The 27,778-nt window shown below is 46.9% G+C and overlaps 2 protein-coding genes across 2 annotated transcripts; both read right to left on the bottom strand.

Moving 5' to 3' along the window:
- Window positions 1-2,533: 2,533 nt before the first annotated feature.
- LOC108895245 (trace amine-associated receptor 4-like) lies at window positions 2,534-7,787 on the bottom strand. Its single transcript, XM_051072558.1, is given in 2 exon segments — window positions 2,534-2,989; window positions 2,992-7,787. Coding segments are annotated over 2 exon segments (828 nt in total). The 5' UTR covers window positions 3,544-7,787; the 3' UTR covers window positions 2,534-2,713.
- A 135-nt stretch (window positions 7,788-7,922) lies between these two features.
- LOC108895190 (trichohyalin-like) lies at window positions 7,923-27,710 on the bottom strand. The gene is given in 29 exon segments (XM_051072575.1): window positions 7,923-9,942; window positions 10,027-10,089; window positions 10,176-10,232; window positions 10,678-10,827; window positions 10,945-11,097; window positions 11,453-12,070; window positions 12,275-12,406; window positions 12,482-14,487; window positions 14,489-14,752; window positions 14,754-15,233; window positions 16,271-16,398; window positions 16,489-16,682; window positions 16,775-16,916; window positions 17,606-17,715; window positions 17,815-17,961; window positions 18,050-18,127; window positions 18,219-18,297; window positions 20,482-20,631; window positions 22,485-22,633; window positions 22,714-22,848; window positions 23,534-23,660; window positions 23,762-24,115; window positions 24,476-24,582; window positions 24,713-24,878; window positions 25,507-25,577; window positions 26,268-26,345; window positions 26,420-26,557; window positions 26,650-26,811; window positions 27,456-27,710. Coding segments are annotated over 28 exon segments (6,645 nt in total). The 5' UTR covers window positions 26,791-26,811; window positions 27,456-27,710; the 3' UTR covers window positions 7,923-9,714.
- Window positions 27,711-27,778: the final 68 nt, after the last annotated feature.

The raw sequence follows: 27,778 nt of genomic DNA, 5'->3' as shown, positions 1-27,778 counted from the left end.
TCACCTGGTGGCTTTTCTGGCTACATCTCAAAAGTATGGTCTGGGCAGCCCACAAAACTCCCCTCAAGGCACCGCAGGTTCTTCGCTTCTCAGCTTGACAAAACCAAGCACAGGCTGGCGCTACTTGTACGCTGAGCTCCGCCACCATGCTCCAGACATACCAGGTGATGTGTTTGATGAAGCTGGGAACACAGGTGACCCCTGAGTCCGATGGCACCCCTTCTCAACAAGGTTAGAGTTGCCTTGGATTTTGTGTGTCCCAATGCACAGCGCTCTCCCTGGGCAGAGGTCTGGCATCTATGGTGCTGGCACAGAGACACCTGTGGTTGACTCTCTGATGTTCTGGACAGGGCCAGAACTGAGCCAGTGTCCGCAGAGAGTTTGTTTGGCCAATCTCTCGAGGCCATTCAGGCAAAGTTAAGAGTTGAGGAAGAAGCAGATGGAGGCTCTGTGCAGGATTTTCACAAGACCAGATGCAAAACACAAGTCCTCTGTGAGCTCACACAAGCCTGCAGTACCAGCAGCAAGTCACACTCTGTGCCACACGGTTTGGAATACGGGCTCTCTCAATGAGAAGACAAAATCTCAGATCTGGGTTTCTGGTCGCAGGTCCAACCCAGACTATTTTGTTTCCTCTGAGTTGTTAAGTCAAGTACACAGTATGAGGTGGCGGCAGCAGTAATGAGGGAGAAAATAAACACAGTGCTGACCAAGTAAGCAACATGAGACATTCCCACGTTGGAGATATAGGCATTTTGTTGTTGTCCCAAAGAAAGGGGGCAGACTTTGTCCCATTGTGGGCCTGCATTTGTTAAACAGATACTATAGAACTGTACCTGGACCACAAACAATTCCTTAGGGTTAGCATTCAAAGGCACAACCTATGAATACCTGGTGCTGCCGTTCAGCCTGTCGCTCAGTGTTGGCCCCCCTCCAAGAAAAGGGATAGGAGATAGGAGCCTTTCAATGCTGGACTCGGTCTCACCAACACGCCTTCTTGCATGTCAGCTCTTCTCCCTTGAAGGAAACCTGGTTTCCTACATCAGGGCTACCCAATGAGGAGGGTGTCTTTTCACAAAGTGCTATCTAAAAAAGCCTCTATCAAGGAGTTATGTGCAATGGCACTGTAGTGAAAGGGGTCTGGCCATTGGTACACCACCAGCTTTACATCAACCACCTGGAGCTGCTTGTGGTTTTCTTAGCTCTTGAGCACTGTAGTCTGGTTTTAACTTGCCAGCATGTTCTGATCAGGACAGACAATACAACATAAACAGGCAGAGAGGGACCTGCTCACTTCCCCTGTTAAAACTGTCTTGCTCTCTTGTTGCTGTGGTGCAGTGTTCATTTTCTGTCGGTCAGAGCCACCCATGTTCTGAGCCGCCTGAACCTGAGGATGGATCATCTCTCTACGGGGGTCCAGTTGTGAGGGAGTGGAGGCTGCATCCACTGGTGGTGGCTCAAATATGGGATTGTTGTCGATGACCTTTATGTTTTGCCTATACATCCCTCATGCTGTGCCCAGTTTACTTTGGGTGGCTCCAGGGTTACATTATGTCCAAATGCAATGTAATTGCCAAGAGTTATCCCTGCTGCTAGCTCTGTGGCTTTGGAGCTTTAGAGGAGGTTGGATTTCATGTCCTGTGTGTCCACTCCACACCTATGTAGACCACACACTCAGAGTGTGCGTTTATGTGATCAGTTGTTGATCAGTGACTTTCTCATTAGATTGGGGGGGTGTGGGGGGGCAGCAGGGTGTGAGGGCACAATTGACCAGGTGCATGGCGATGTAATGGGTATTGTTTAAAGGAGTTTCTGTGAGTGATATCTGTGCTACAGCTGGTTGGTCATTGCTGCACAGAATTGTTCGAGTTTTACTGCTCGGACGTGACAACCCCTTTCTGCAGAGTCTATGATGCACTAGAGCTCTGGAGGTTTGATCCAGGTTCAGTGGTCTGCTCTGTAGGGGTGTGAGTACATGTCCCTTATTTAATGTGATGTACCAAGTAAATTGGCATGGTAACGGTCTATTTCATTTGGTCATTTTTGAGGTACACTTTTTAGATCTTGGTGGACTTTATATATTTTAAGCTGATTAAGGATTTTAGTCATCAGATATCTGATTTTTATTCAGTGTTGTTTTTTGTTTAAAGTTTTTTTTTTTTTACCAGTTTTAATCACGTTGCTCTCTTTGTTTGTTCTGTCATTACATTGTGCAACCAACATTTAGGCCTATCTACAAGTATTCTACATTTACACTAACATTAATACCACTTGGAAACATAATGGGGGGATACTACAGAGAGTGCCCTTTATAAAGCTGTCATCTAACACCAAATGAATCTATTTGGTTAATATCTCATGGACCTTGAGGCACAGATTAAAAATTCTACACACTTGTTCCCCCTGAGCATGTTCTTAACGTATTCAAACATGGTATTAACCAGGTTACCAGTTACATAGCACTGCAACTCTTGAAGTCACGATTCAGTTGCAACAACATGTGGGTTAAATATCTCACACATGAACACCAAATAATTTCTCCTGTATGTAAACATGTAATGTTCTCTATCAGCACTCAGAGTATGTGTCACTATGGATACTCAAGTGTTTGACTTGACTATATAGATTTTGATTTTCTCTTGACAAATGCATATTACGGTTGTTGGTGTCAGTTCAAGTTTAATTATCAAAAAGAAAATCCAGCACAGTGTCTCTACAGTACGTTTGCATCACAGGAGCCAGGCTGCAGAATCTGAAGAGTGACAATGTGTTTTACAGCTTTTCTAAACCAGGGGTAGAAGAAGGCGTAGATGACAGGGTTCAGACAGGAGTTAAAATACAGCAGAAAGCTCATAAAGGCCTCAATTGGAGAACCAACCAAGATGCTGCCGCCTGTGAGTGTGAGACAATAGTATGGAGAGTAGCAAATCAGAAACACAGCTACAACAACACCAAGAGTCCTGGCTGCTTTCAGCTCAGACTTCTTTCGTCATCAGAGTCACTGTATTACTGGACTGTGACGGTTTTAACATGAGAGCGCATGGCACGAGTCTGAGACACTGCCACCACAAACACTCTCATATACAGAGCTACAATGACTGTAATAGGAATGATGAAGGCAACAACGAGGTCCACATCTCCTGCAAAGTTAACCAGACACTCTCCATAGCAGGAATTATACCGGCCTGGTTGTTTCAGGTGATTAAATAGAAGAAAAATACTGTAGATAACAGAAAATATCCAACACAGACAAACAGAAACGTTAATGACTTTATCAGTGATCCTGGTGGAGTAATGCATGGGGTCACAAATAGCCACATAACGGTCAACTGATATGAGCACCATGTTTACCACAGAGGCAGTAATAAGGATGAAAGGTAGGAGAAAATACAGAGCACACATGTGGTCACCCAGGACCCAGCAGGTCCCTGTCTTAAGGGTCTCAGCTGGGATCAGCAAGAGGCCCACGAAGAAGTCTGAGACCGCCAGAGAGAGGAGGATGAGGTTGGTGGGGGAGTGGAGCTGCCTGAAACCACAACACATCAACAATATTATCAAGAAGAGAAGAAGAAAAACTCAAAACCACAGAATATCAGAGTAACAGGGAGGCTGAAGTCACTGCTATGGACTCAGATCAGGTTCATAAGACTGAGAGTTTTATGTGAACTTCTGTAAAATCTCTGCTGGAAGAACCGACATCTGTGGATGTGTAGAAAAAACAGAGAAATACTGACATCCTGAAGTACTCAAAAACTCTTTTCTACATTTAAAGGAACTGTTTTTCACATCTTCACAAAAGCTCACATACGACACATGGTCCCGAAATTAGCATTTTTCCAAAATATTTTCAGGACAGTGTAACAGTAAAATCTAAGCCAGTTGAGAGGTTTCTATCTACCTGTAGTGGGAGATGGAGATAATGACCAGCAGGTTTAGAGCAGCAGTGAGCACAGAGATGAAGAACAACAAGGTATAAAGGAGCACTGCCCCAGAGTGAGGAGGCTTCGGCCTCCTACAGGAGGTGTTGAGGAGCTGTGGGAAGCAGAGTTCATCTTCTTCCATCATCAGAGAGGAGAAGCTGCTGAGCTCTGACAGCTGTATGACCACAGCTCTGTCTGTGTACAGCTCTTATCTCCTCTCTCTACAAATCAAAGTCTTAATTCACCAAGTTCCTGTCATGTGTCATCCTACCACCCCACACTGTCTAAGACTAAGTCATTTTTTCTCTCCATGTCCATCCCCCGTTCAGCCTAGACTGATGTTTTTTATTCAAACTGTGTCCATAGAATGTAAGCATTATATGGGAGCTTTTTACTATCACTACATCCTGTTCCCCCATAACTGATCAACCATCCAATGTAAATACCTATGAATGGCAGTGAATTACTCAGAGCGAATTTCCAGGCCCTAAATAAACTAGATCTTGCGATCTTTCAACTGGCAGGGTACTAGGTCTCTGGCATTGCACCTGCTGTGCAACGCCTCCAGCAACTCCACCAGATGGCTTCGTTCTCAGGGACATCCTGGGTATTGCTACTGGATGCCCTGTACAATGATAAGACCCCAACCATCCAGAATATTGCCACTGGATAGTGTCCTTGTCAACTGCTCTTACCTTTACCTAACCACAGGGTATTGCCATTGGATGGCAGGTTTCAATGCTTTAAGAGGTTGTCCACTTCAAATACCTTGTGGTAGTGCCCAGAGTATTTAGAGTGAACAGGGCAACATTTTGAAAATGATTTAAGGTAAGAGCATCCACTCCAGTGAAAGTCAAGATGATTGGTGCACCTTTAATTTTTTGCCATTATGTCAATCCAAAGCACAAGATTCAGATTTTGCCAAAAATCTTCCTCTGATCTGCTTCAAATTTGGTATATATAATCAAATTCCAGACTTCTCGCTGGTGCAATAGTGCAATATCCTGGACTGACAGTATAAGGCACTGCCAATGGACAGCATATCATGGCAGGAAGTTACCGCTTCCCAAGAGAAACTAAGGAGACCACTCTATCCAGGATGAACCCTGGCCACCCCACCCCCAATTCAAACTGCCACCAAGGATGTGGGAGCGTATTGATGGTCTGATGGTTGGCACAGTTTGAGATTTGAACTTTTGTCTTCAGATGGGTCTTATATCGTGAGTATCCGTTGACCTTGCGACAGAACAAAAAGTCCAATAGTGCTTATGGACTGCTTTAACCCTCTTGGAGGCAGCTGGCGTGAATTTTGGGGAATGTGTGTCTATTTGAGCATTTTGGGTGAAAAAATTACATAAAACAGTAGGCAGACTGGACAAAAGATTACCATGGGTCAAGGCCATATAAGTTAATATAGAACTGACAAAATCGATACACAAAAACAACAACAGGAGGAGGAGGCATCCACAGGAAAGAACTTTGCGAAAGAACACTGCCATTGTTGAAACGTTTCAACCCATGGCAGGAAGTCACCATTCAAAATGTGAAGCCTAGGCTGTGAGAAAACACCAGATTTTTTACTACAATAACAGTGGTTTTTGGGTTGTTTACTGACCCTAGATTATCATGTCAATTAAACTAATTATTATTTAGTAATGGTTTTGTCATGAATTACCTAAAATAGACATGATGAATGTGGCTTCTGTAGTCGAACAGCTCCTACAATTTAAAACAAATGGACAGTTGTCCACATCAAGGTACGCTGTTGTTTTTGACACTTACAGGAATCCTATCCATAATGTTGTCAGATACATAAAATAACAATCTGAGTCTGTCAGTGGCAGAAACAAGAATTGTAGTGGACATACTCTGACATGGACAATTATCATTGGACTACACTGCTGCAGCTGTTCACAGGTAAAAGCCACATACATTGTGTCTATTTTATTTTCAGCACTCTGGTCATGCAGTCGGATTTCATAGTTTCACTCACCCATTCATAGTCTAGCCATATACTTTCTCTTTTCTTTGTTTTGTTTTGTTTGGAAACTTGTGGATCTGCTTAGTTACTTTCCCCCACTTGTTATTCCCTGTATAAATGACACCTCAGAGTTTCAACTGTTGTGTTGTGGCTGTGAGCATCTCCACAACAAATATTTTCCTCTGGGTGCTGAGTGGCCCATTAGCTGTTGGTGATGACTGTGGACTGTTCACACCTGCCGACCTCAGTGTCTCATGGAGACGTGACTGCAATCAGAGGTGTGAACAGCTAACAAGCTTCAGCAAAAACACATGATGCAACCTGGTCATTAGACGAATCATTCGTTAAACTCTGTTTTAATGTGATGAAACCTCCACCTCTAAACACATGATGCAATCATTGCTACAACAATAACTTTGGTACTTTTGAACTTTATATTTTATATTTGTGGCTGTAAATAATTGACAGGAACAAAAGACCAGCGCAGCATTGATCAAGAACAGTGCACTCTGGACTGTACACTGTGTGTAAAACTATGAAATCCTATCGCATGATTAACTTATAGCTCTACACACATAGATACAGCACTGGTTGCTAGATCATAGCTCAGTGTCAGAGCTGCAGTTTGTCTAAATAGAAAGCATATAAAGTTTACATTTCTCAACCAATTTCAATTAATTCAAAGTGTTTTGATCTATATGGAGTACAAAAAAGTTACTTTATTCTTACACTCCACAACATTTCAAAGGGAAATCATAACGTTCATAGCATTTATTCCCAAATCTATAATCAAAATGACATCACAGAAGCCATTTTACCTGCAGTACAACAAAAAATATATACTTACAAAATACTTTACCTACAGAAGGTAAAGTACCCCCAGACCAATATGGCAGCTGTATAGAGCTCCAGGCGTCACATGTTGGCAGGAAAAGCCTGAGCAAAAATGAATGGTGTCAGGGCCGACTTAAAGCCATTCACATTAAATCTGCAGAAACTAAATGACATATTGCAGTACTTGATGGATTAAACATTACTGACCCTACAGTGACACCGCTGTGGTCAGTGCTTTTCACAAGCACTGAGACAGCCGGAGCAGACAATGCTGCAGATCACCTGATCAACTTCCCCTCGTGTAACAAGTTATCCCTGCAAACAGGTCTATAGTGTCCTTTATGAAAACAGAACTGTGAGAAATCGTGATAGAAGCATGTCAAATAAACATTAAAGTTAGGAAGCCTTGGATTCTGTACCTGATAGGAAGTGATCACTGTAGAAGCAGAATCCATTGCCTGTGGGTTCCCACGCTCTGTTCTCCTCTGCTTACTTCAGTAGGTTTTATTTATGTTCCTATAAAATACTCTCCCTTCTGCTCATCCCTGACTATTCTGGCATCCCGGGCCAGCGATGCACCATGTTCATTTTTTATAAATACAAAAGGCAAAGAGACAAATTAGCTGCTGGCAGTGATATGACTGGCAGTAATTTGAACAGTGAGTTTCCGCTTTAACTGCATACGTTCTCACGACAGGCACGTGAACTCTGCAAACACCTGACACTGGAGCAGAGAGTATCGGAGCGGGTGAACAAAAACAAACAAAACTTTTTGGCGCCAAATCATTTTGACAGAGTGAAGGCCGATGAGAAAAGCCAGCCAACCACTGGTGTAACTGCATCACTCACTCAATCACAGACACTCACATCTCTATGACCACGATGTTGTAGTCCAGCCAAAAATACCAGATCCTGGTGTGGGTTTCCTGACAAACACTTTCAGTTTTTGGTATTATAAATCAAGTTAAATCTGCTAGCTTTCGCCCGCCGACAGCGGTTCAGGTAAGAGAATCTTGAACTCTGTGATTGGACCAACAAATATTCAAGAAATGTCTGACAAAGTTCTACGGCGTCCTTCAGGAAGCTGCAAATATGAGACAAAAGCAACAGAGAGTTAAAGTGCTGTTAGCGCCCCCTGCAGGAGATCGCAACAATCTGAACAAAAATCTGATTTAAAAAAAACTACCTCACATTATAAAAACTTTATTGAACCTTTTACAAACACACAATTGACCTTTGATCTCCACATGAGCCGGACTCACAGCTCAGAATGAAGGATCATGGGAAATGAAGTGTGTCATTCAAACTGACAATTGAAAGCAGAATATAAATACAAGCACAAAACAATAAATAACTCTGTAAACTGATACATAACTTTAATAATGGAACAGGAACTGTCACACCCGGAGTTTGGCGTTGTTAGAAAATCTCTTTCTGCCTGTGTGAAAAAATAAAAGTCTCCACCAATAGGGAACAGGTTATGTTCGGTTTATGCACCTAAATTTGAACCCATTTTATCAAAAATAAATTGGTTCGTAACCCGAAAACTTGGATCCCTGGAACCAAAAAACATCAGGTTTTCAAGTGTGAACAGTGACATCATTAGTGGGCGTGTCCTATTCTACAGGTTGGACAGAGAGGACGGAGAAGTGATGTGAGAAATATCTGTGATAACAGAACAAACTCTCACAGGTAATCAATGAGATCCATTAATGACAGATCACAGATCACACTGGTTCTGATCTAAACTGGAGGAGACCTGGACTGGTTCTCCGGGTAGAACCAAGGTTCCAAGAATCCTGAACACAACAGGTTCAAGAACCAGAGCTAATATGGTGGAGTAGGGGGATCAGAGGAGCTGTGATGTTCTGCAGACGTTCCTGCTTCATCATCTCTGCACCACCTCCTCTGTGGTCTAATGCACGGTGACCACATACATGTGGATCTGTGGATCTGTGGATCTGTGCATCCATTTCTAGAACTTTCTGAAACGGACGATCTGACATTCACGCTGTGACTGATCGGCGGCGTGAAGGCGAGAGAGAAGCCGGGGATTAAACTTCACCTCATCTGTGTCACTTTTTACGTGGACACCCGAGTGCAACACTATGACTGTCCTATGGAGAGCAGGATCTCTGGAACCGTCGACAGCACATCATAAAAACTTCTAAAAGACCATGACCTGGTCCCCTGTGGATCACCTGACATCTGTCTCAGGTCCTACCTAAAAGACTCACGTTTGTTCATCATCTGATTGGCTGCTGACGGCGCTGTCAGTCGAGCACTCAGTCAGACTGGCAGCAGCAGAGGAGGTTCCTGCCCTGACAAATATCTGGATCCATTTTGGATTCAGTTCCAAGTTAGTTAAACACCTGGATTCATTAAGCTGAGCAGCAGACAAACTCATCAAGTCTTTAACGAAACAGATGTGAAATATAATATTCTGAGGGGGGGACTGGGTGACGGAGGGAGGATGAGAAGTTTAAATATTCACCTGTTCAACCTGTTAAAGTCAGAGCTTGTGTTACCTGGACGACTGTTTCTGCTGCTGAAGCAGAGAGAAGAAGAAAAGAAGCTCGTGTCTGATGAGGTTCATCTGTCTGAAATATGTGAGGATTATTTTTTACTTTGTGTTGGTGCAGATGTTGGAGCGTCACCTCCACCTGTGGCAGGAATCTGAATGACATCCTGCGTAGAGACAAAACAGACTGATTTACAGAAAAAAAACTGCTCCACAGCTGCTGCAGGTTAAAACTCCACAGGGAGGTTTAGACCTGTACCTGTTACTGCTGCTAACAGCCAATCAGAGGACAGATCTAAACTCTGTGCTGTGTTTAATGACCTTTAAAAAAAATCTGTGAAATGAGGTTCTGAATAATCAAGCTGTTGTCACAGCAACCAGCAGATTGTCTCCAAGCCTGTAAAGGTTTAACATTTTTTGGTCAGAAGCTTCAGTTAGGAGTTTTTATTTATCAGGCATTACGATTGGCTGAGGGACATCCTAAGCTCCTCCTCCCTCAGGCTGCGATCCAATCGCTGTGTCTCAGACTCCAGGACGGATGGGATTGGATGGCGTGTGACGGCGGCCAGCGAATCACTGAGGTCGTGTCTCAGAGAGAGAAGCCACTGGCTGTTTCTGGAGGACTGCTGGATAAACTCCGCCCTCTGCTGCTGATCCACAGCCAATGAGAGACGGAGCTGACTCACCTGAGGGGATGACACATGGTGACATCAGCAACATCCACCTGGCAACAGGAAACACCTCAAACTCTTCCTCTGTGCTGCTCTCACCTGGTCCTCCAGCTCCCTCACGTGGCTCCTCAGGCGCTCTTCTTCTGTGGTGTCTGTCGACCCCTGAACAAACACACACACGTTTATACACACACACACACACACACACACAAAATGCACTGATACACCTGTGTGTGTGTGTCTCCCACCTGAAATCTCCTACTGTCAGTCAGCTGCTGTCTAAGCCTCGAACGCTCCTCCTCCACCTGAAACACAAACACACATGTGTACCTGTCTCAGTGTGTCTCAGTGTGTGTGTACCTGTCTCAGTGTGTCTCAGTGTGTGTGTACCTGTCTCAGTGTGTCTCAGTGTGTCTCAGTGTGTCTCAGTGTGTGTGTACCTGTCTCACTGTGTCTCACTGTGTCTCAGTGTGTCTCAGTGTGTCTCACTGTGTCTCACTGTGTGTGTACCTGTCTCACTGTGTCTCACTGTGTCTCAGTGTGTCTCAGTGTGTGTGTACCTGTCTCACTGTGTCTCAGTGTGTCTCAGTGTGTCTCAGTGTGTGTGTACCTGTCTCACTGTGTCTCACTGTGTCTCAGTGTGTCTCAGTGTGTGTGTACCTGTCTCACTGTGTCTCAGTGTGTCTCAGTGTGTCTCAGTGTGTGTGTACCTGTCGCAGTGTGTCTCACTGTGTCTCTGTGTGTGTGTACCTGTCTCACTGTGTCTCTCAGTGTGTTTCTGTCTCTCTTCAGTTTTTCCTTCTGATTTTCCAGGTGAGAGTTTTTCTTGTTCAGTCGTTTCTGTTCCAGCTCCAGTTCAGCCACCAGACGCTGCAGGACCACCAGTCTGTCCGCCACACCCTGCTCACACACACACACACACACACATTTAGCTCCACCTCCATCAGGTGCTCAGGACAGCCTTGTGTGTTTGTCGTCTCAGAGTGACTCACTTAAGACCCACTCAGACACACTGACCTTGTCTGTGTTAGACCCCGCCCCCGAGCTCTGCTCCTGTTGGTGGGCTCTCTCCCTGTAGCCAATCATAGCAGCCTCAGTTCGCTCCAGAGCCAATCGAACTCGATCTCTGTCCCTCTCCAGCTCCTCTGTCCTCTGAGTCAGAGTGTACACCTGACAACAGCCGTCAGCGACAACACCACCTCACATCATCAGTCATGTGATCAGTCATGTACGGATCCCAGGAGGGGACATGGACGAAACAAAACCTACTTTTGCAAGATCTCATAAAAGTTTCTTGAGATCTTAAAAAATCTGAGATCTTGCAAATGTGTCTCAAAATCTCAAGAAACTTTCACAAGATCTCGGTGCAGTTTTGGTGAAGTGAAGTTGAGATGTACTTCAGCGAGATCTTAAACACGTCTTTTCTTCAACCCTCAGATTTTTTGTCCCCTCCAGGGCTCCGCAGTCATGTGATCAAACCACAGCAGCAGATAAAAGTTAAAACAACAAAAACATATTTCTTTACCTCTGTTTCTCTCTGCCTCAGCAGCCTCCTGATCTCCTCTTTCTCCTGCAGCAGAGAGGAGATCTGCACCTCCTCCCGGTCCTCCTCCTGATCCTGCTTCCTCTCTCTTGCTCTCTCAGCAGCCAGTGAGGAGATCTGCGTTTTCTGCTCCTCCAACATGGCTGCCGTGGCTCTGACCCGGCTCAGCTCAGCCCGGCTCTCCTCCACCTCCCGCTCTCTCTCCTCCAGTCTGGACCTCCACTCCTTCTCCACCTCCTCCTGTCTTTCTTTCAGTGTCTGGATTTCTCTCAACAGGGCTTTCAGCTTCACTTCCTGCTCCTCTTCAATCTCTTTTACTCTGCTCCTCCACCGCTCCTCGGCCTCCTTCTTCTCCCCCTCAGCCTTCTCCTTAGCCTGTCGAGCCTCCTCCAGTTCCTCCATCACCTCCCTCCTCCTCCTCTCCAGGGCCTTGGCTCTTGCTCTCACTTCCTCTACTTCTACTCGTTCCTTCTCCACCTCCTCCCTCTGTCGCAGCACCTCCTCTCCGACAGTCCTCAGGTTCTCCTCTCTGATCCTCTCTGCCTCCTCCTTCTTTTCCTTCAGAGCGCTCCTCAGATGCTCCCCCTCTGCATGGCTCTCCTGAATGACAGGATGTGGAAATGATGAAACAGCTAGCGTAGCTTAGCACAAAGACTGGAAACAGAGGGAAACAGCTAGCGTTAGCTTAGCATGGGGAACCTGGGTCAATTGGTCATACACCAGTCACATGACAGGAAGTGTTTGTGATGGTTATTCAAGCTACCACACATCAGGCAGAAGTGCGGGGAAGAGGAGGTGCTGTACCTGCAGGAGGAGTTTGAGCTTGGTCATCTCCTCCAGCGCAGCCCTCAGCCCCTCCTTCATCTGCTGCCTCTCCTCCTCCTTCTCCTTCACCTCCTGCCGGGCTCTCTCCCTGCTCTGACTCAGATCAGACACCTGAAACACAGAGAGGAGGAGTTACCCGACAGAAGGAGGAGGTGCCCTCCCACCTATGTCCTGGACTGACTCTACCTGAGTCTGCAGGGAGCTCAGGTTGGCCGACATCGCCTCCACGCTCTGCTGCACTCCTCTCAGCTCCTCCTGCACCTCCTCCCTCCTCCTGCGCTCCTTCTGCACCTCTGTCTCTGTCTTCAGTAACTTCTCCTGTGTCTGCTCCTTCTCCTTTTGTTCCTTGTGCACCTCCTCTGTGATGACTGCCAACTCATCCTTGGTCCTCCTCAGCTCATCATGCACCTCCTCTCTTTGCTTCCACTCCCTTTGCACCTCCTCTCTGAGATCAGTCACTTCCACTCTCCTCTTCATAAGCTCCTGCTGCACCTCTTCACTCTCCTTTTGTAACTCCTCTCTGAGTACAGACACCTCCCTCTCTCTCCTCCTCAGCTCCCCCTGCACCTCCTCCTTCTGCTTCAACTCCCTCTGCACCTCCTCTCTGAGAGCAGTCACCTCTTCTCTCCTCTTCATAAGCTCCTGCTGCACCTCCTTCCTCTCCCTTTGTTCCTCTTGTACCTCCTCTCTAAGTGCAGACACCTCCCTCTCTCGCCTCCTCAGCTCCTCCTGTACTTCCTCCCTCTCCCTCCTCTTCTCCTCCCTCCTCATTTGCTCCTTATGGACTTCCTCCTTCAGGGCTGTCACCTCCTCCTGTGCATCCTTTTTCTCCTTTTGCTCCCTTTTCACTGCCTCTCTGAGAGTTGCCACCTCCTTCTCAGTCCTCCTCAGGCTCTCCTGTATCTCCTCCTTCTCCCTTTGTTCCCTCTGCACCTCCTCTCTGAGTACAGACACCTCATGTCTCCTCCTCAGCTCCTCCTGTGCCCTGTTCCTCTCCCTCTGCACCTCCTCTCTCAGAGCTGTCACCTCCCTCTCCCTCCTCCTCAGCTCAGCTGACAGTCCTGCCTTTTCCTCCTCCAGCTCTCTCAGCCTGGACCTCCCTCTCTCCTCCACCAGGAGGTGCTGATCTCTCTGAGTCTCCACTAGTCTGTCCTGCTCCTCTTTGGCCTTACTCAGTTCATCTTCCAGCCTCCTCTTCTCCTCCTCTTTACTCCTCAGCACCTCCTTCTGTCGATCCATTTCTTTCTCCCTCTCTGTCAGCTTATCCTCCAGTCTAGTCTTCTCCCCCCTCACCCTCCTCAGCTCCTCCTCCTCTCCCTCTCTCCCCTCCTGCATCATCGTCAGTCTGTTCTCCAGCCTCCTCTTCTCCTCCTCTGTCCTCCGCAGCTCCTCTCTTTGCTCCTTTACCTCCTTTTTCATCTCTTCCCATCTGTCCTCCAACTTCCTCCTCTCCTCCCTGACTCTCCTCAGCACCTCCCTCTCTTCCTCCAGCTCCTCCTTTACCTCCCTCACTTTCTCCTCCAGCCTCCTCTTCTCCTCCTCTACCTCCTTTAGCTTGATGTCCAGCCTCCTCCTCCTATCCTCCTCTGTTCTCCTCAGCGTCTCTTTCTCCCTCCCCTCCTCCTCCTCTCTCTCCTCCAGCGTGGCTCTCAGCTGCTGGGCCTCCTCCTCTCCTTCCCTCAGTAGATGTCTGAGCTTTGTCAGCTCCTCTGTGCTGCGCTCTGCCTTCTCCCTCCACTCCTTCACCTCCTCCTCTAGCCTGTCGTTGGCCTCCTCCCTCTGCCTGGCTCTCCTCCTCGCTCCCTCGCTCTCGGCCTGAGCCTCCTGCAGCTCTCTGGCCTGGGAGGAGATCCTGTCGTCTTTTTCTCCTCCCTGCCTCCTCTCCTTCTCCAGGAGCTGCTGGGTTTCTCTCAGCAGCACCTCCAGCTGCTCCTCCTTCACCTCCTTCTGCATCAGTTTCTCCTTCACCTCCTGATGCTCCCTCGCTCCCTCCTCCTCCCGCTCCTCCGCCAGCCTGAGACGCTCGTTCAGATCCTCCACCTCCTCCTCCCTCTCCCTAACGGCGCTCATCTGACGCTCCAGGCTGCGCTCCCTCCGCTCCACCTCCTCCTTCAGCTCCTCACACTCCTCCTTGGCTACGTTCAGCCTCACCCTCAGCAGCTCCAGCTCCCCTACAACCTTCTCCCTCTTACTCCTTTCCTCCTCTCTCTCCCTCTCCACCTCCTCCAGCCTGGCTCTCAATTTCTCCACCTCCTCCTCCCTCTTTTCTCCTCTTCTCCTCTCCCTCGTCTTGCAGTCTCTTCTTCTGTCTCCTCTCCTCCTCTCTGTCCTCCTCTAGTTGGGAGATTTCTTTTCTCAGTCTGTTAATGTCCTCCTCCACCTCCTCCACCCTGATCCTCCATTTCCCCACCTCCTCCTCTCTTTCCTCCTTCTCTCTTTCTAATCTCTCCATCCGGTCACAGAGCGCCTCCATCTCTCCCTCCCTCTGCATCTCCTCCTCCCTCCTCCTGTCCTCCCTCTTCTCCTCCTCCTCTCTCAACCAGACCTTCCATCCTCCTCAGCTCCTCCTCCAGTTTCTCCCTCTCTCCCTCTGCCCGCTGTATTCTCTCCATCATGTGACTGATTTGCACCTCCCTCTCGGTCACCTCCTCCCTCAGTCTCTGCACCTCCCTCTGTCTCTCCTCCCTCTCCTCCGTCAGTCCCTCTATGCGCCTCCTCAGCACCTCCACCTCTCCGTCCCTCGTCCCCAGCTCCTCGCTCAGAGCCTCTCTCTCTCTCTGCCAGGCCTCTCTCTCCTTCTTCATCTCCTCCTCTTCCTCCTCCCTCCTCCTCCTCCTCAGCTCTTCCATCTCCACTGTCAGCGCCTCCTTCTCCTCGTCACTCCTCCCTCTCCTGGCTGTCGCCTGCTCCAGTTCTCCTCTCAGACACTCCATCTCCCCTACAGGACAACAACAACAGTTACAACACAAATACTACTACTACTACTATCACTAGTACTGCTGTTACTGCAATTAATTTGAATACTACTATACTAACAGCACCACTGATGCTACTGCTACTAATGATGGGTCCGGCAACACCGATGCGTCGAGCTCATAGAGCAACACCCCGTGTCGGTGCGCGTATCGCTTTCAAGAAAGTCACGTGACCGATACAGGAACTGTTTCCAACTGACACTGACGCCAAACTATGTTTATAAGGAAGCGCCTCTGTCAGCGGGATGACGGGTTTAGATAACCTTTGACAACGTCTCGACATCGAAGTGGGCCGGCAGACCAACAGTGCCACAGCTGATGCCATCCAGGAGCTGCAGAGATACCTGGCAGAGGGAAATACTGCCAGGTCCCAGGATCCTATGAGATACTGGGTCAACCAAAAGACAATCTGTCCAAACCTCTTCTGGCTTTCCTTATGTCTCTGCACTCCAGCCTCATCTGTGAGCGGGTGTTTTCTACAGCTGGAGAAGTTGTATCAAAAAAGCGTCACAAGACTCAATTTCAAAACGTTGGAAAATCTTATCTTTTTGAATAAAAAAAAAAAATCCCAGTCCACAAGCATCCTCGTTCACAACACGATCACTGAGACTTTCACATTATGATACATGTTCACATTATTTATTGACTGATTCTAAAAATATCAAAGATATTTTAAATTTAAATGAAGATATGAGATAATACAATATAAAATACAATGATTAAATTATATTATTGTTTATACTGGGTCATCAAATCAGTGTCAGTTGAGCCTGTAGGATTTTTAAGGTCCAGCAGGTGTCAGTATTCAGTGACACAGTATCAACACAGTTTGGCGAAACGCTTCATCTACCCATCACTATCTACTACTACTACTACTATCACTAGTACTGCTGTTACTGCAATTAATATTAATACTACTATACTAACAGCACCACTGATGCTACGACTAATACTACTGCAACTACTACATCTGTTATTACGACACCACTGATACACTGACCCAGTAACGTCTGTTTGGCCTGCTGCAGAGTGTGAAGGTGAGTGCTGAGCTGACACCTGTCCACCTCCACCTGTGACAGCTGCTGCTGCTGCTGACTGAGCTGCTGGTGGAGCGACACCGACAGAGACCTGCAGGACAGAGAGAGAGAGGCAACGTCAGAGACCACGTATCCCTGAGTGTGGACTCCACTGTGTCACCTGCTCAGGTGAGTTCAGTACCTGAGCTCCTGCAGCTCGTCCTCCATCTTCTCCCTGTGTCTCTTCAGACTGTCCCGCTCCTCCTGCAGCCGCCTGCTCTCCCTCTGCTGCTCCTCCTGCTGCCTGGCTCTCCTCCTCGCCTCCTCAGCCGCCAGCCGCAGCTGCTCCTGCGCCTCCTTCAGCTCCCCGCGCACCGAGGCATGCTGGGAGGACAGCTGAGGACCGCACACTCACATACATCACATACAGGTCTACAGGTGTTACCGAGTCACGTGATAACATGACGCCTCCTCCTCCTCCTCTCTACCTCCTCCTGCTGTCGTCCATCCCTCTCTCTCTCCTCCACCAGGGACACCAACTCTCTCTCCTTCTCCTCCATTATTCTCTCCATCTCTTTCTCTCTTTCTCTCAGCTGATGGACAACGTCGGCCTCCACCTCCCTCTGAGCTCTGAACAGGACATAAACAAAGGTTTTATGTTCTGGATTAAAGGGATTAGAGTCAGGATTAAAAATTCAAAGTCGAGATTAAAGGGTTTATATTCTGGATTAAAAGATTTAAAGTCAGGATTAAAGGTTTTATGTTCCAGATTAAAGGATTTGTTTAGAGAAGTAAATGGTTATGCTCATAATTCAAGATTTATATCAATAATAAATCGTGTTATATTCAGGATTACTTCTCTTTAGAATTATGGGACCCAGATTAATTGTTGATATTCTAGATTAAAGGAGCTATTTGTACATTTTGCACAGCTAACGTTAGCATTAACAGCTATTTACTCACCAGTCTGGAAGAAACATTAGTATGCTAACCAGCTAGCCCCGGGCCCATCTCGGTACTTTCTGATAGCGACTCACTGTCACTGTCTGCTCTGAAGAAGTTGCTCTGCCACGTTTGCTGACAGAAAAACTTTAAAGGAGCCCCTTTAAGTGTTTGTATTCCTGATTAAATATTTACATTCTGGAATAAGGGATTATTTTTAAGGGATTACAGAATTTATATTTAGATTTATTCTGGATCTGGTTTACATTCTGGAATAAGGCTTAATATTTGTAAATAAAGGTTTATTTTCATGAATCATGGTTTCTATTTGGGATTAAAAGTTTTTACTCAGGGTTAAGGGTCCGGTTCAAACTGACCTGAGCTGGCTGCAGTCCATGTTGAGGGTCTTGACCTCTCTCTGCAGAGAGCTGACCTCTGACCTCAAAGCCTGCAGCTGTGATTGGCTGTCTGACAGCTCACCCTCCAGCTGCAAACAGACACACACATAACCACAGGTCAGGAGCCTTTGAGCCAGGCACCGTCAGAGAGAGAGAGAGAGAGAGAGAGGTAAAGCGAGCAGCAGTACCTGCAGCAGCTGTTTGTTCAGCTCTCTCTTGTCTGCCGCCAAAGCCGAGTTCAGGGCGGCCATCTTGGCCAGAGCGTCCCGTCCCTCATCCACCTCCCGCTTCAGCACACACTCGGAGGAGGAGAGACGCAGCACACACTCTCTGGACTGAAACGGACAGAGAAAAGGAAACATGGCTGTCTTCATCAAGTCACAGCTAATTCTGTGTCGTAGAAAACCCAGACGTGATCCGAACCTTCTGCAGGGCGTCTCTGGCATCAGCCGCCTCTTCCTCTGCTCTCTGTTTGTCCAGCTGCTCCCTCTCCAACGCCCCCTACAGGACATCAGAGGAGAGACAGGAAATGAAACGACATGAAAAGAGACTGATAAGAAACCAGAGCAGTAACTGAGGCCTGGTTTGTTACCTTCAGAGTGTGGATCTCCATACGGTGGAGAGTCTCCCTCTCGGTCAGCTGGACGTTCTCCAACAGCTCCGTCTCAACTCTGAAACAAAAGAAACTCAGCTCCAACATCTGTTCGTTAAGAAGAGGACACGTCTGCTCAGTTACCCAGAGAGAGCATCAATAAACTGCTGTGGACACATGAGACTCAGCTGCTTTATTTATCAACACCTACAAAACACTTCACAAAAACATGAACTGGAAACTACTGTAGGCCCAGTTCGGGGTGTAGACCACTTCCTACAGACCACTGATCAGCTGACTGAGTCACTGTAGTGAGTCGACCCCTCTCTCACTTTTATTCCTCTTGTATAATTATTGACAGTTAATATTGTTCAGACTCATCGTCTGTAACAGCTGAAACTCTCGGCTGTAAAGACACGAGGAGACGCTGTGAACTCGTTTTCACTCGCTGTGAATTTATCTCAATGTTAAAACAAACTCCTGCAGGTTAAACTGAACTAACCAAAGACTTTAACTCTGGAAAACTCACTATACAAGGACCCAGCAACATAATATACCTACAAACAACCCACAGCGCAGCCCTCTAAAATACTGTAGTTGCTCCCTCCATTTAAAAAGAATATCTGGTGTAACGAATGGAAACGTAATTGTATAATCCTAGTAGATAAGACAGCTTCCATTTTCAAACCTGAGTTTCAGGGGAAAAGATCTAGTCTCGTATTACAGGCAGCATGGTTCCTGTCTTTTGGCCTCTCGTCTGCAGAATAAGAGAATAACTGCAAGAACAATCAGATTTTAACTGGAATTTAGTTACAAAAAAGAAAACGCTGTGAGAAACTGGGTTTAGTGAGATCAGAGACTTTATTTTCATCCTTTCTTCATTAAATACACCCTCGTATTGTGAGCGTATTGAACTGTGATGATTGTATTGTTACACCTCGAGGTCCAAACCACCATCAGGTAACAACTTAAACTGTGCTGATCATCTCAGAGTCTGGGAGACTTTCTGTTCCTCTTTGACTGGATCTCACAGCTGCAACACAGTCGATCCATGGTAAATACTAATGGGCAGACTTGAGACAGGGGGTTTGGTCTCTCCAGCACAGTTTCAGTCTGGTTCAGGTCTGAGATGAGGGACCAGATGAAACTAAATTTCATTCAGCTGTGCTCTGTCCGTTTTTTCTGAACGACAATAAAGACGTCTTGAGTTTTGAGTATTTTGTGCTTCACTAAGCTTCAGGTCCATGGAACCTGCTCAAAAGGACCTGAAGCTTAGTGAATTAAAATTCAAAGGAGAGAACAACAGTTTTTAATTTCCCTGCTGACACAGCTGAAGTTTCAAAATGTGGTTTCCTTGTTCTTGAGTGTCTCTAGTTGTGTTTTTCTATCTGCAACTTTAATTCACAGGGATCTATTGGCAGATATATAATATACAGAAACATGTTCTTATTGGTGTGTAAACACCTAAAACTGATCATTGGCATCAACTCCTCTTCCCACCATGTTTCTACAGGAGCCCAGAATGGACAAACTGAACCAAGCACAGGCTCTGCACAGAAGCCTTTCATGTTTTTACGTTGACGCCACAGCCTGGTACGTGTCAGCTGTTACCCATCGTGCTCCAGACAGAACAACGTAATACAACGCAGTGTTTCCTCGAGGGCTGTCCTGTGGGGCGGGTTGGTGTGGTTGTATAATAATTAATACTAATGAACAAACTCACAGGACAGGACTCGGGCTAGCTGCTGTCTGAGAACGTACATCTAACGTACATCCTGGCGTTCAGACGTCTGAGGTCAACATCTGTCCATCTGTGACAGTAACACTCGTGGGAGATTTTCTTGTGCAAGTTTTCAGCCTGAAGTTAAACAAGTTCACATAAATCAGCTCAATAACAAATAAAACATTTTGTTTTCTTGATAGAGCAGTCTTACTGATGTGAGGTGACACCATTTTATCACCTGACGGCCACTGTAGACTCTCCAACATGCTGCAGCTGGCTGTAATTCGTGTTTTCACCACTAGATGGCATTAAAGCCTACACACTGCTGCTCTGAATAAAGGCTGAATAAAATAAAATGTGAAGTTCATCAGGGTTCAGGGTTCTTGGACCTCTATTATTTAATCGCTACATGCTGCCATCAGCCCAAATAATATAAAAATGTAAAGTTGTCGAAGCCAGGTGTAACCATAGCAACAGTGACGAGTTTTCAAACTAAAAGGCGTCAGTAATTCTGATGGACAATAGAACAGAGTAGAGTACCGTCTGTGAGTCTCTGCCTCCAGCTGTCTGTTCCTCTCCTCCTGTCTGTCTCTCTCCCTCCTCAGCCTGTCGTTCTCCCTCTTCACCTCCTCCTCCCTCCTCTGCACCTCCTCCACCTGCAGGCGCAGAGAGGACGCCGCCTCGCGCTCCCTGTCGACACAAACCCATCAGACACACAATGTCAAACCTGCTGCAGTAACACAGGAACACTTCAGCTGTACAAGAATTCAGAATAAAAGCAGGACGTTTTTAAAAGTGTTTGAAAATAACGACACAATAACACACCACATTTACTCCTGAGGCCTGTTCTACGAAGCAAGGTTACTGTCTGATCAGAGTAACTTCAGGAGCAGCATTAATGATGGAAATATGAATGTGAACCACTTTCTAGAAGGTTTCTATTTGATCCAGGTTCAGTTTCCACTGAGGCTGAAATACTGTTAACATGAAGTTCATACTGAACATAACAGCTTTACATTCATACATATACAGCCTGAGTGTTCCAGGCAGAACATCATTAACAGGAACAGCTCATTCTCAGACATGTGACCCACGTGTTGACTGTAATCCAAGTATCTGAGAAATGATCACATATGTTCTGTGTCCTTCCATCTCATATTACAGATGAAGAATCCAGAGAACATGTGACCAGTCTCTCTGTCTTTGTTGGTTTGACATTGTGTCGTTAGAGTCTCTTTAAATTCCTCTAAACCCACAGAATTAACGTGCGCTCTTCATCTGAGAGATACGGTGCACGCCCCTTTAATCAACACGCACTAACACCGACTCAACTGACCCACAACTGAACCACCGTCGTACTGTTTAACACAGATCGAGGCAGTTTTACCCTGAGAACCGGAGTTAAATCAGAGGAGGTTAAACTCCCTTTGTAGTACAGACCTCTGCTGTTAGAAGACTGACGTAGGTTTTAAAAATAAACATGGCAGCAGGGAAATGAAGCGGACTCCTCTCGCTGGGTTGGAATCAAGTCGCTGCAGTTGAGTCTGTTTTATGAGCTGGAAAAGACAACCTGTGCTCTTTATCGATAGATATTATAACGATAGTGATCCAAAACAAAGTGAAAATTCATCGGTTCTGGTCAAATAACATCAAAGTTTCTTGAGGGAGACAAAGACTCTCCAACCCTCTGATCCATAATAAACCAAACTAATTATTACAAATTATTTTATGAAGCTGAATAAATACAAAGCTGTGAGGCACAGACAGGTCATTTAGCTGAATGAATAGCTACATGCCGCTGTGGTGTCACATGACGTTAGAAATCAGAAAAAGTATTTGAAAGAGTCTGCGTCTTTCATTCAGCCTCAGGTAACAAACAGTTTTTACCTGTCGTCGGTCAGACGGGCTGGGCAATGAAACGACCTCGATCTGGCCACCGCGAAAAGGTTCACGTCGATTAAGACGATGAGCTCAGGGTATTTTTATTCTATTTAGTTAAAGGCTAATCCAGTTTCCACTATAACACATAGAGACGGTTCCTGGATTTTGTTTGTGACCCTGCAGTAAAACTGATTCTGTGAATAACACCTGTGGAGCTGAAAACAAGGAGACAGCAGGTGCTCATTTTGGAAAATGGCTGCCATCACTATCAGAACACCAATGTGTGATGAATATAGTCAGCTCCATTATATCACACAGCAGGTTGGACAACAAAGGTCAAAGGTCGCAGCACCTCCATTATTTAGAAGTGTTTTGGTTCCTCAAAGAGACGAAGCTCAGATTAAGAAGTCTGGTTGACACATCTCTGTTTCAGAGGATGAACGGGTCTGAACCAAAACACTAATCTGTTCCCGTCGATCAGAAAGAAGCGTGGGTTTAATTTGTACGTCTACCAGAGTAATCTGTGATGGCAGGCGTCACAGGCTTTAGTTTTAGGCAGACTGAACATGTTTGTTTCTGTTTGTGTTTGTATTCTCAGTCTCTGGGCTTCAGGTCATATTATGATAAATATCATAAAGGTCCCTGTGGTCAGGTGTGTGTACCTGCTCAGGATGTCCAGAGTGTGTGTGAGCTCCAGCTGAGTGTGTTGTGTGTGCGTCTGCAGCCGCTGGTTGTCGTCCTCCAGCTGTTTCAGTCGGAGCTGCAGAGCCGTCTTCTCCTCGCCGTGCCGCCGCAGAGATAGCTCCGCCCCCTGAAACACACACAGCTGATTTATCGACGCCTCCTCCGTGACCTCCGACCTGCAGAGTAACTGCTGTGTGTGTGACTGACCTGCAGCTCCTCGTGTCTCCACTGGAGGGCGCTCTCGGCCTGAGACAGCACAGACAGCAGGGAGGACAGGTCCAGGCTGAGGACGCTGTCTGGGGAGACGCACAGAGACCGACTGCTGCTGCTCAGGACTCTGGACTGAAGAGGAAACACAAGGAAACACTCAGATGGTATCGATGATGGAGAGAGTCCGACGGACAGAAAACAGACAAACACTGATAAGAACATAAGGAAGATGGAAACATTAAAAACATCAGTTTGATCATTAGATCAAAACGTCCAGTGGAAAATACGCCAAAGAAATACACAAATATTATGGGATCAATAAAATATATTCCCAAGACAACTAAACAACCTGGGACTTATTTTCTGTGCTTTCAGGTGTAAATGATTGATAGGCACAAAAATCGTTGCAGTATTGATCAAGAACGTTGAACCTGGCAATCACTACCAGACTCCATTGACAAAAACAGGGATTTAACCAGGAGCTGCTGGAATACCACTGCCTCCATCTGTTAGTGTGTCTGTGTTACTGTGTGACTTTCAGTGCTGGAAGAAGTAATCAGATACTTTACTGAAGTGAAAGTACCACACAGTAACACAGACACACACAGATAACTCCCTCCAGCAGCTGCTGCTCAGTTAAATCTCTGTTTTTGTCAATGGAGTCTGGTAGAGTTTGTTTGCTGACTCCTTTCATTAAAGTACTGCTGTTGTGTTTTATTGTTGATTAAATGTCGGCTGTTTACAACACATGTCTGGTTGGCTGTAAATCAACAGACAGACTGACCTTCAAAATAAAAGTCTGGTAATAAATACTCACCAGTCTGATCACAGCCTGACTGACTGACTGCAGACTTCTCTCTGTTTCTCTGTGTCTCTCTCCCTCTCTCTCTCTCTCCTCCCTCTGACTCCGCTCCGCCTGCAGTGAGCGAGAGAGCTCCACAATCCTGAGGGAGAGAGAGAGAGGAGGAGAGCTTACAGGGTGAACCTGAACCAGCACTGATCCACAGCAGAGTGAGGAGGTGCAGGAGGAGGTGTTGTCGTTTACCGCTCCTTCAGCTGACAAACTTCAGCCTCATGGCGGAGCTCCTTCTCCTCCTCCTCCTCTCTGTGCTCCAGCTCTCCCAAGGAGAAGGTTCCCAGGGTGAAGGAGGAGATGGGAGGAGGCTCAGAGGCCGGGGAGTCCGGAGGAGGGAGGACTTGGGTGGAGGAGAGAGGAGGAGGAGAAGATGAGGGGGGAGGCAGGTCAGAGGGGAGAATAGGGGGAGGCACAGGGGAGGAGGAGGAGAGGGAGGGTGTGATGTGAGGAGCACTGAGCCACAGGGAGGAGGAGACGGAGTCGCAGCTGGAGAGGAGGGAGGAGGAGAGACGAGAAAACTCCGCCCTCAACTGCCACAGATCCCTGCAGACACAGACAGGTTGGTCAACTTTAAACAGGTTGGTCAACTTCAAACAGGTTGGTCAACTTCAAACAGGTTGGTCAACTTCAAACAGGTTGGTCAACTTCAAACAGGTTGGTCAACTTTAAACAGGTTGGTCAACTTCAAACAGGTTGGTCAACTTCAAACAGGTTGGTCAACTTCAAACAGGTTGGTCAACTTTAAACAGGTTGGTCAACTTCAAACAGGTTGGTCAACTTTAAACAGGTTGGTCAACTTCAAACAGGTTGGTCAACTTCAAACAGGTTGGTCAACTTCAAACAGGTTGGTCAACTTTAAACAGGTTGGTCAACCAGCACCGGGGAGCTGCCTCAGTACCGTACCTGTCGGCGGCAGTTTTAACGGTGTGACAGTGTCGTCTCAGAGCAACGACAGATCTCCAAACAGACAGCAACCGAGCCTGCTGCTGACCCACATGACCTGACCGACTCTACACACACACACACACACACACACAGATAAAAAGTAGCAGAGACTACTAAAGTAGAGGACTCAGGTAAATGTACTTAGTTACTCTCCAGAAGTAATAATACAATATGAAAAACTGAAAACCTGCACACCTCCTTCTCTCTCAGCCAATCAGACTCTCTCTGCTCCGCCTCCTCCACAGCTCTCGTCCAATCAGCCGTCAGCTTCTGGAGGTCGTTCCTCAGGGCCTGGTTGGCCTGCTCTGATTGGCTGAGCTGCTCCCGCAGGAGAGTGTTGGTCTCAACCAGACCGACTGACCTGGAGAGACACACACACACACACACACACACCACACACCACCCCACACACACACCACCCCCCCACACCACCACACACACACACACCACACACACACACACACACACACACACACACGCAGGTGAGAGACACACACACACACACCACACAACACACACACACACACACACACACGCAGGTGAGAGACACACACACACACACACACAACACACACACACACCACACACCACACACCACACACACACACACTCACAGGTGAGACACAGACACACACCACACACACCACACACACACACCACACACACACCACCACACACACTCACAGGTGAGACACACACACACACACCACACACACCACCACACACCACAGGTGAGACACACACACACACACACACACACACACACACACACACCACACACACACACACACACCACACACCCCACCACACCACCACCCACCACACCACACACACCACCACCACACCACACACCACCACACCACACCACACACACACACACACTCACAGGTGAGACACACACACACACACACCACCACACACACACACACTCACAGGTGAGACACACACACACACACACACACACACACACACTCACAGGTGAGACACACCTCTGCTGTTCCTCCTCCAGCCTGATGAGGGCGCTCTCCAGAGAGTCACTGTGTTCATGTCTGATCCTCCGCTACACAACAAACACACAACACCTCAGATACTGCAGTACTGTAAACCTGTAGTACTGTATACTGTATCAGTACTGTAAACCTGTAGTACTGCAGTACTGTAACCTGTAGTACTGTAGTACTGTAGTACTGCAGTACTGTAAACCTGTAGTACTGTAGTACTGTACTGTAGTACTGTAGTACTGCAGTACTGCAGTACTGTAAACCTGTAGTAGTACTGTAGTAGTACTGTAGTACTGTAAACCTGTAGTACTGTAGTACTGTAGTACCTGTAGTACTGTAGTACTGCAGTACTCAGTACTGTACCTGTAGTACTGTAGTACTGTAGTACTGCAGTACTGTAAACCTGTAGTACTGTAGTACTGTAGTAGTACTGTAGTACTGTACTGTAAACCTGTAGTACTGTAGTACTGTAAACCTGTAGTACTGTAGTACTGTAGTACTGTAGTACTGCAGTACTGTAAACCTGTAGTACTGCAGTACTGACCTGTAGTACTGTAGTACTGTAAACCTGTAGTACTGTAGTACTGCAGTACTGCAGTACTGTAAACTGTAGTACTGCAGTACTGTAAACCTGTAGTACTGCAGTACTGTAGTACTGTAAACCTGTAGTACTGTAGTACTGCAGTACTGCAGTACTGTAAACCTGTAGTACTGTAGTACTGTACAGTGTAGTAGTATTGTGGTCTGACCTCGGTGTTGAGCAGCTGAGTTCGTTCATCCTGCAGCTGCAGATCCAGACGCTGGCAGCGCTCTCTGTACTCCACCACCTGCAGTAATACTACACTCAGTACTACACTGACAGAGTACTACTGCTGCTCATGGTACTGCTCTGAGGTCTCACCTTGTTCTGCAGTCTGTGGATGAGCAGAGCCTGCCTGGCCTCCCTCTCCCTCCCCTCCCTCACCCTCCTCCTCCACTCCCTCTGCTCACCCTCCACATGCAGAGAGAGGGCGAGCGAGGGACACACTGACTGGCACAGCTGCAGAGAGAGAGAGACACATGTGATGCTTTGATTCACCCTGTTGATCACATGACCTCCACCCTCCCTCCACTCCCCCTCCTCCTCCTCACCCTGTCGTTCAGAGCCCTGCTCCTGGACTCCAGCTCCTCTCTCTCCGCCCGACTCTCAGCCAGCTCCTCCTGCAGCCGACACACTTCCCGTTTGAGCTCCGCCTTCTCCTGCTGCCAGCCAATCAGCAGCTCCGACTCCATGGCAACAGGTGGATAGGATTCCTGCCAGAAACATCACAGTTTATCAGTACCAGACTCCATTGACAAAAACAGAGATTTTACTGAGCAGAGCACAGCAGCTGCTGGAATACCCACTGCCTCCATCTGTTAGTGTGTCTGTGTTACTGTGTGACTCTCAGTGGAGGAAGAAGTAATCAGATACTTTACTGCAAGTAAAAGTACCACACAGTAACACAGACACACAAGTAACTCCCTCCAGCTGCTGCTCGGTAAAATCTCTGTTTTTGTCAATGGAGTCTGGTTGAGAGTGGGGAAAGCTGAAAATTTCACCCACTGGTCGCTATGACAACAGATCCAGATCTGCTGCAGCAGGATTATTTATTGACCAATTAAAAATCAATTGAAGTCACCTGTGTGACTGACCACACGCACACCTGTTGCGATCAGGTGACCAGATGAACCTATCAGGTGTGTGATCGCTAATCCTGCCGTTAAACTGCAGACACAGCACGAGACCCAACGTGAAACAAACGGGCTCAGAACCCGGTGTAAACCGGCTCCGGTTGACACTGTGTATACATTATAAGCCGGTGTTAATTAACCGTAACGGTAACAGTTTAACTGGAACCGGCGGCTAGCCCGTTAGCATGCTAACAGTGGGAAAGTGAGACGAATAAAGTTTTTACCTGAAGCAGCAGCTCGAGCTTTAACCTCACCGGGTCACAGGTAAACACGTCTGAACACGCCACAGACTGACAACCCGCCGGTCTGCTCCGTTCACACCGAAAACACCACCGGAGACCGTCCAAAGATTCAAACCGGGACCCGTCACCTTTCACCCCGGAAACACAATATCACCACCGGAAAAAAACGGAAGTTAAAGTCACACAGCGACACCTACCGACGGGTTTTTATATTAACTTTAACATTAAACACTAATAAACACTAATTAAATGAGCTACAACTAAATATAAACAAAATTAATTAAATTAAAAATATTAATATCATC

The sequence above is a fragment of the Lates calcarifer genome, linkage group LG1 (genome assembly GCF_001640805.2).
Source record: "Lates calcarifer isolate ASB-BC8 linkage group LG1, TLL_Latcal_v3, whole genome shotgun sequence".
In the NCBI taxonomy this organism is placed as follows: domain Eukaryota; kingdom Metazoa; phylum Chordata; class Actinopteri; family Centropomidae; genus Lates; species Lates calcarifer.
Note: the sequence above shows the minus strand (reverse complement) of the source record. Positions and strands in the feature narration are given on the sequence as shown.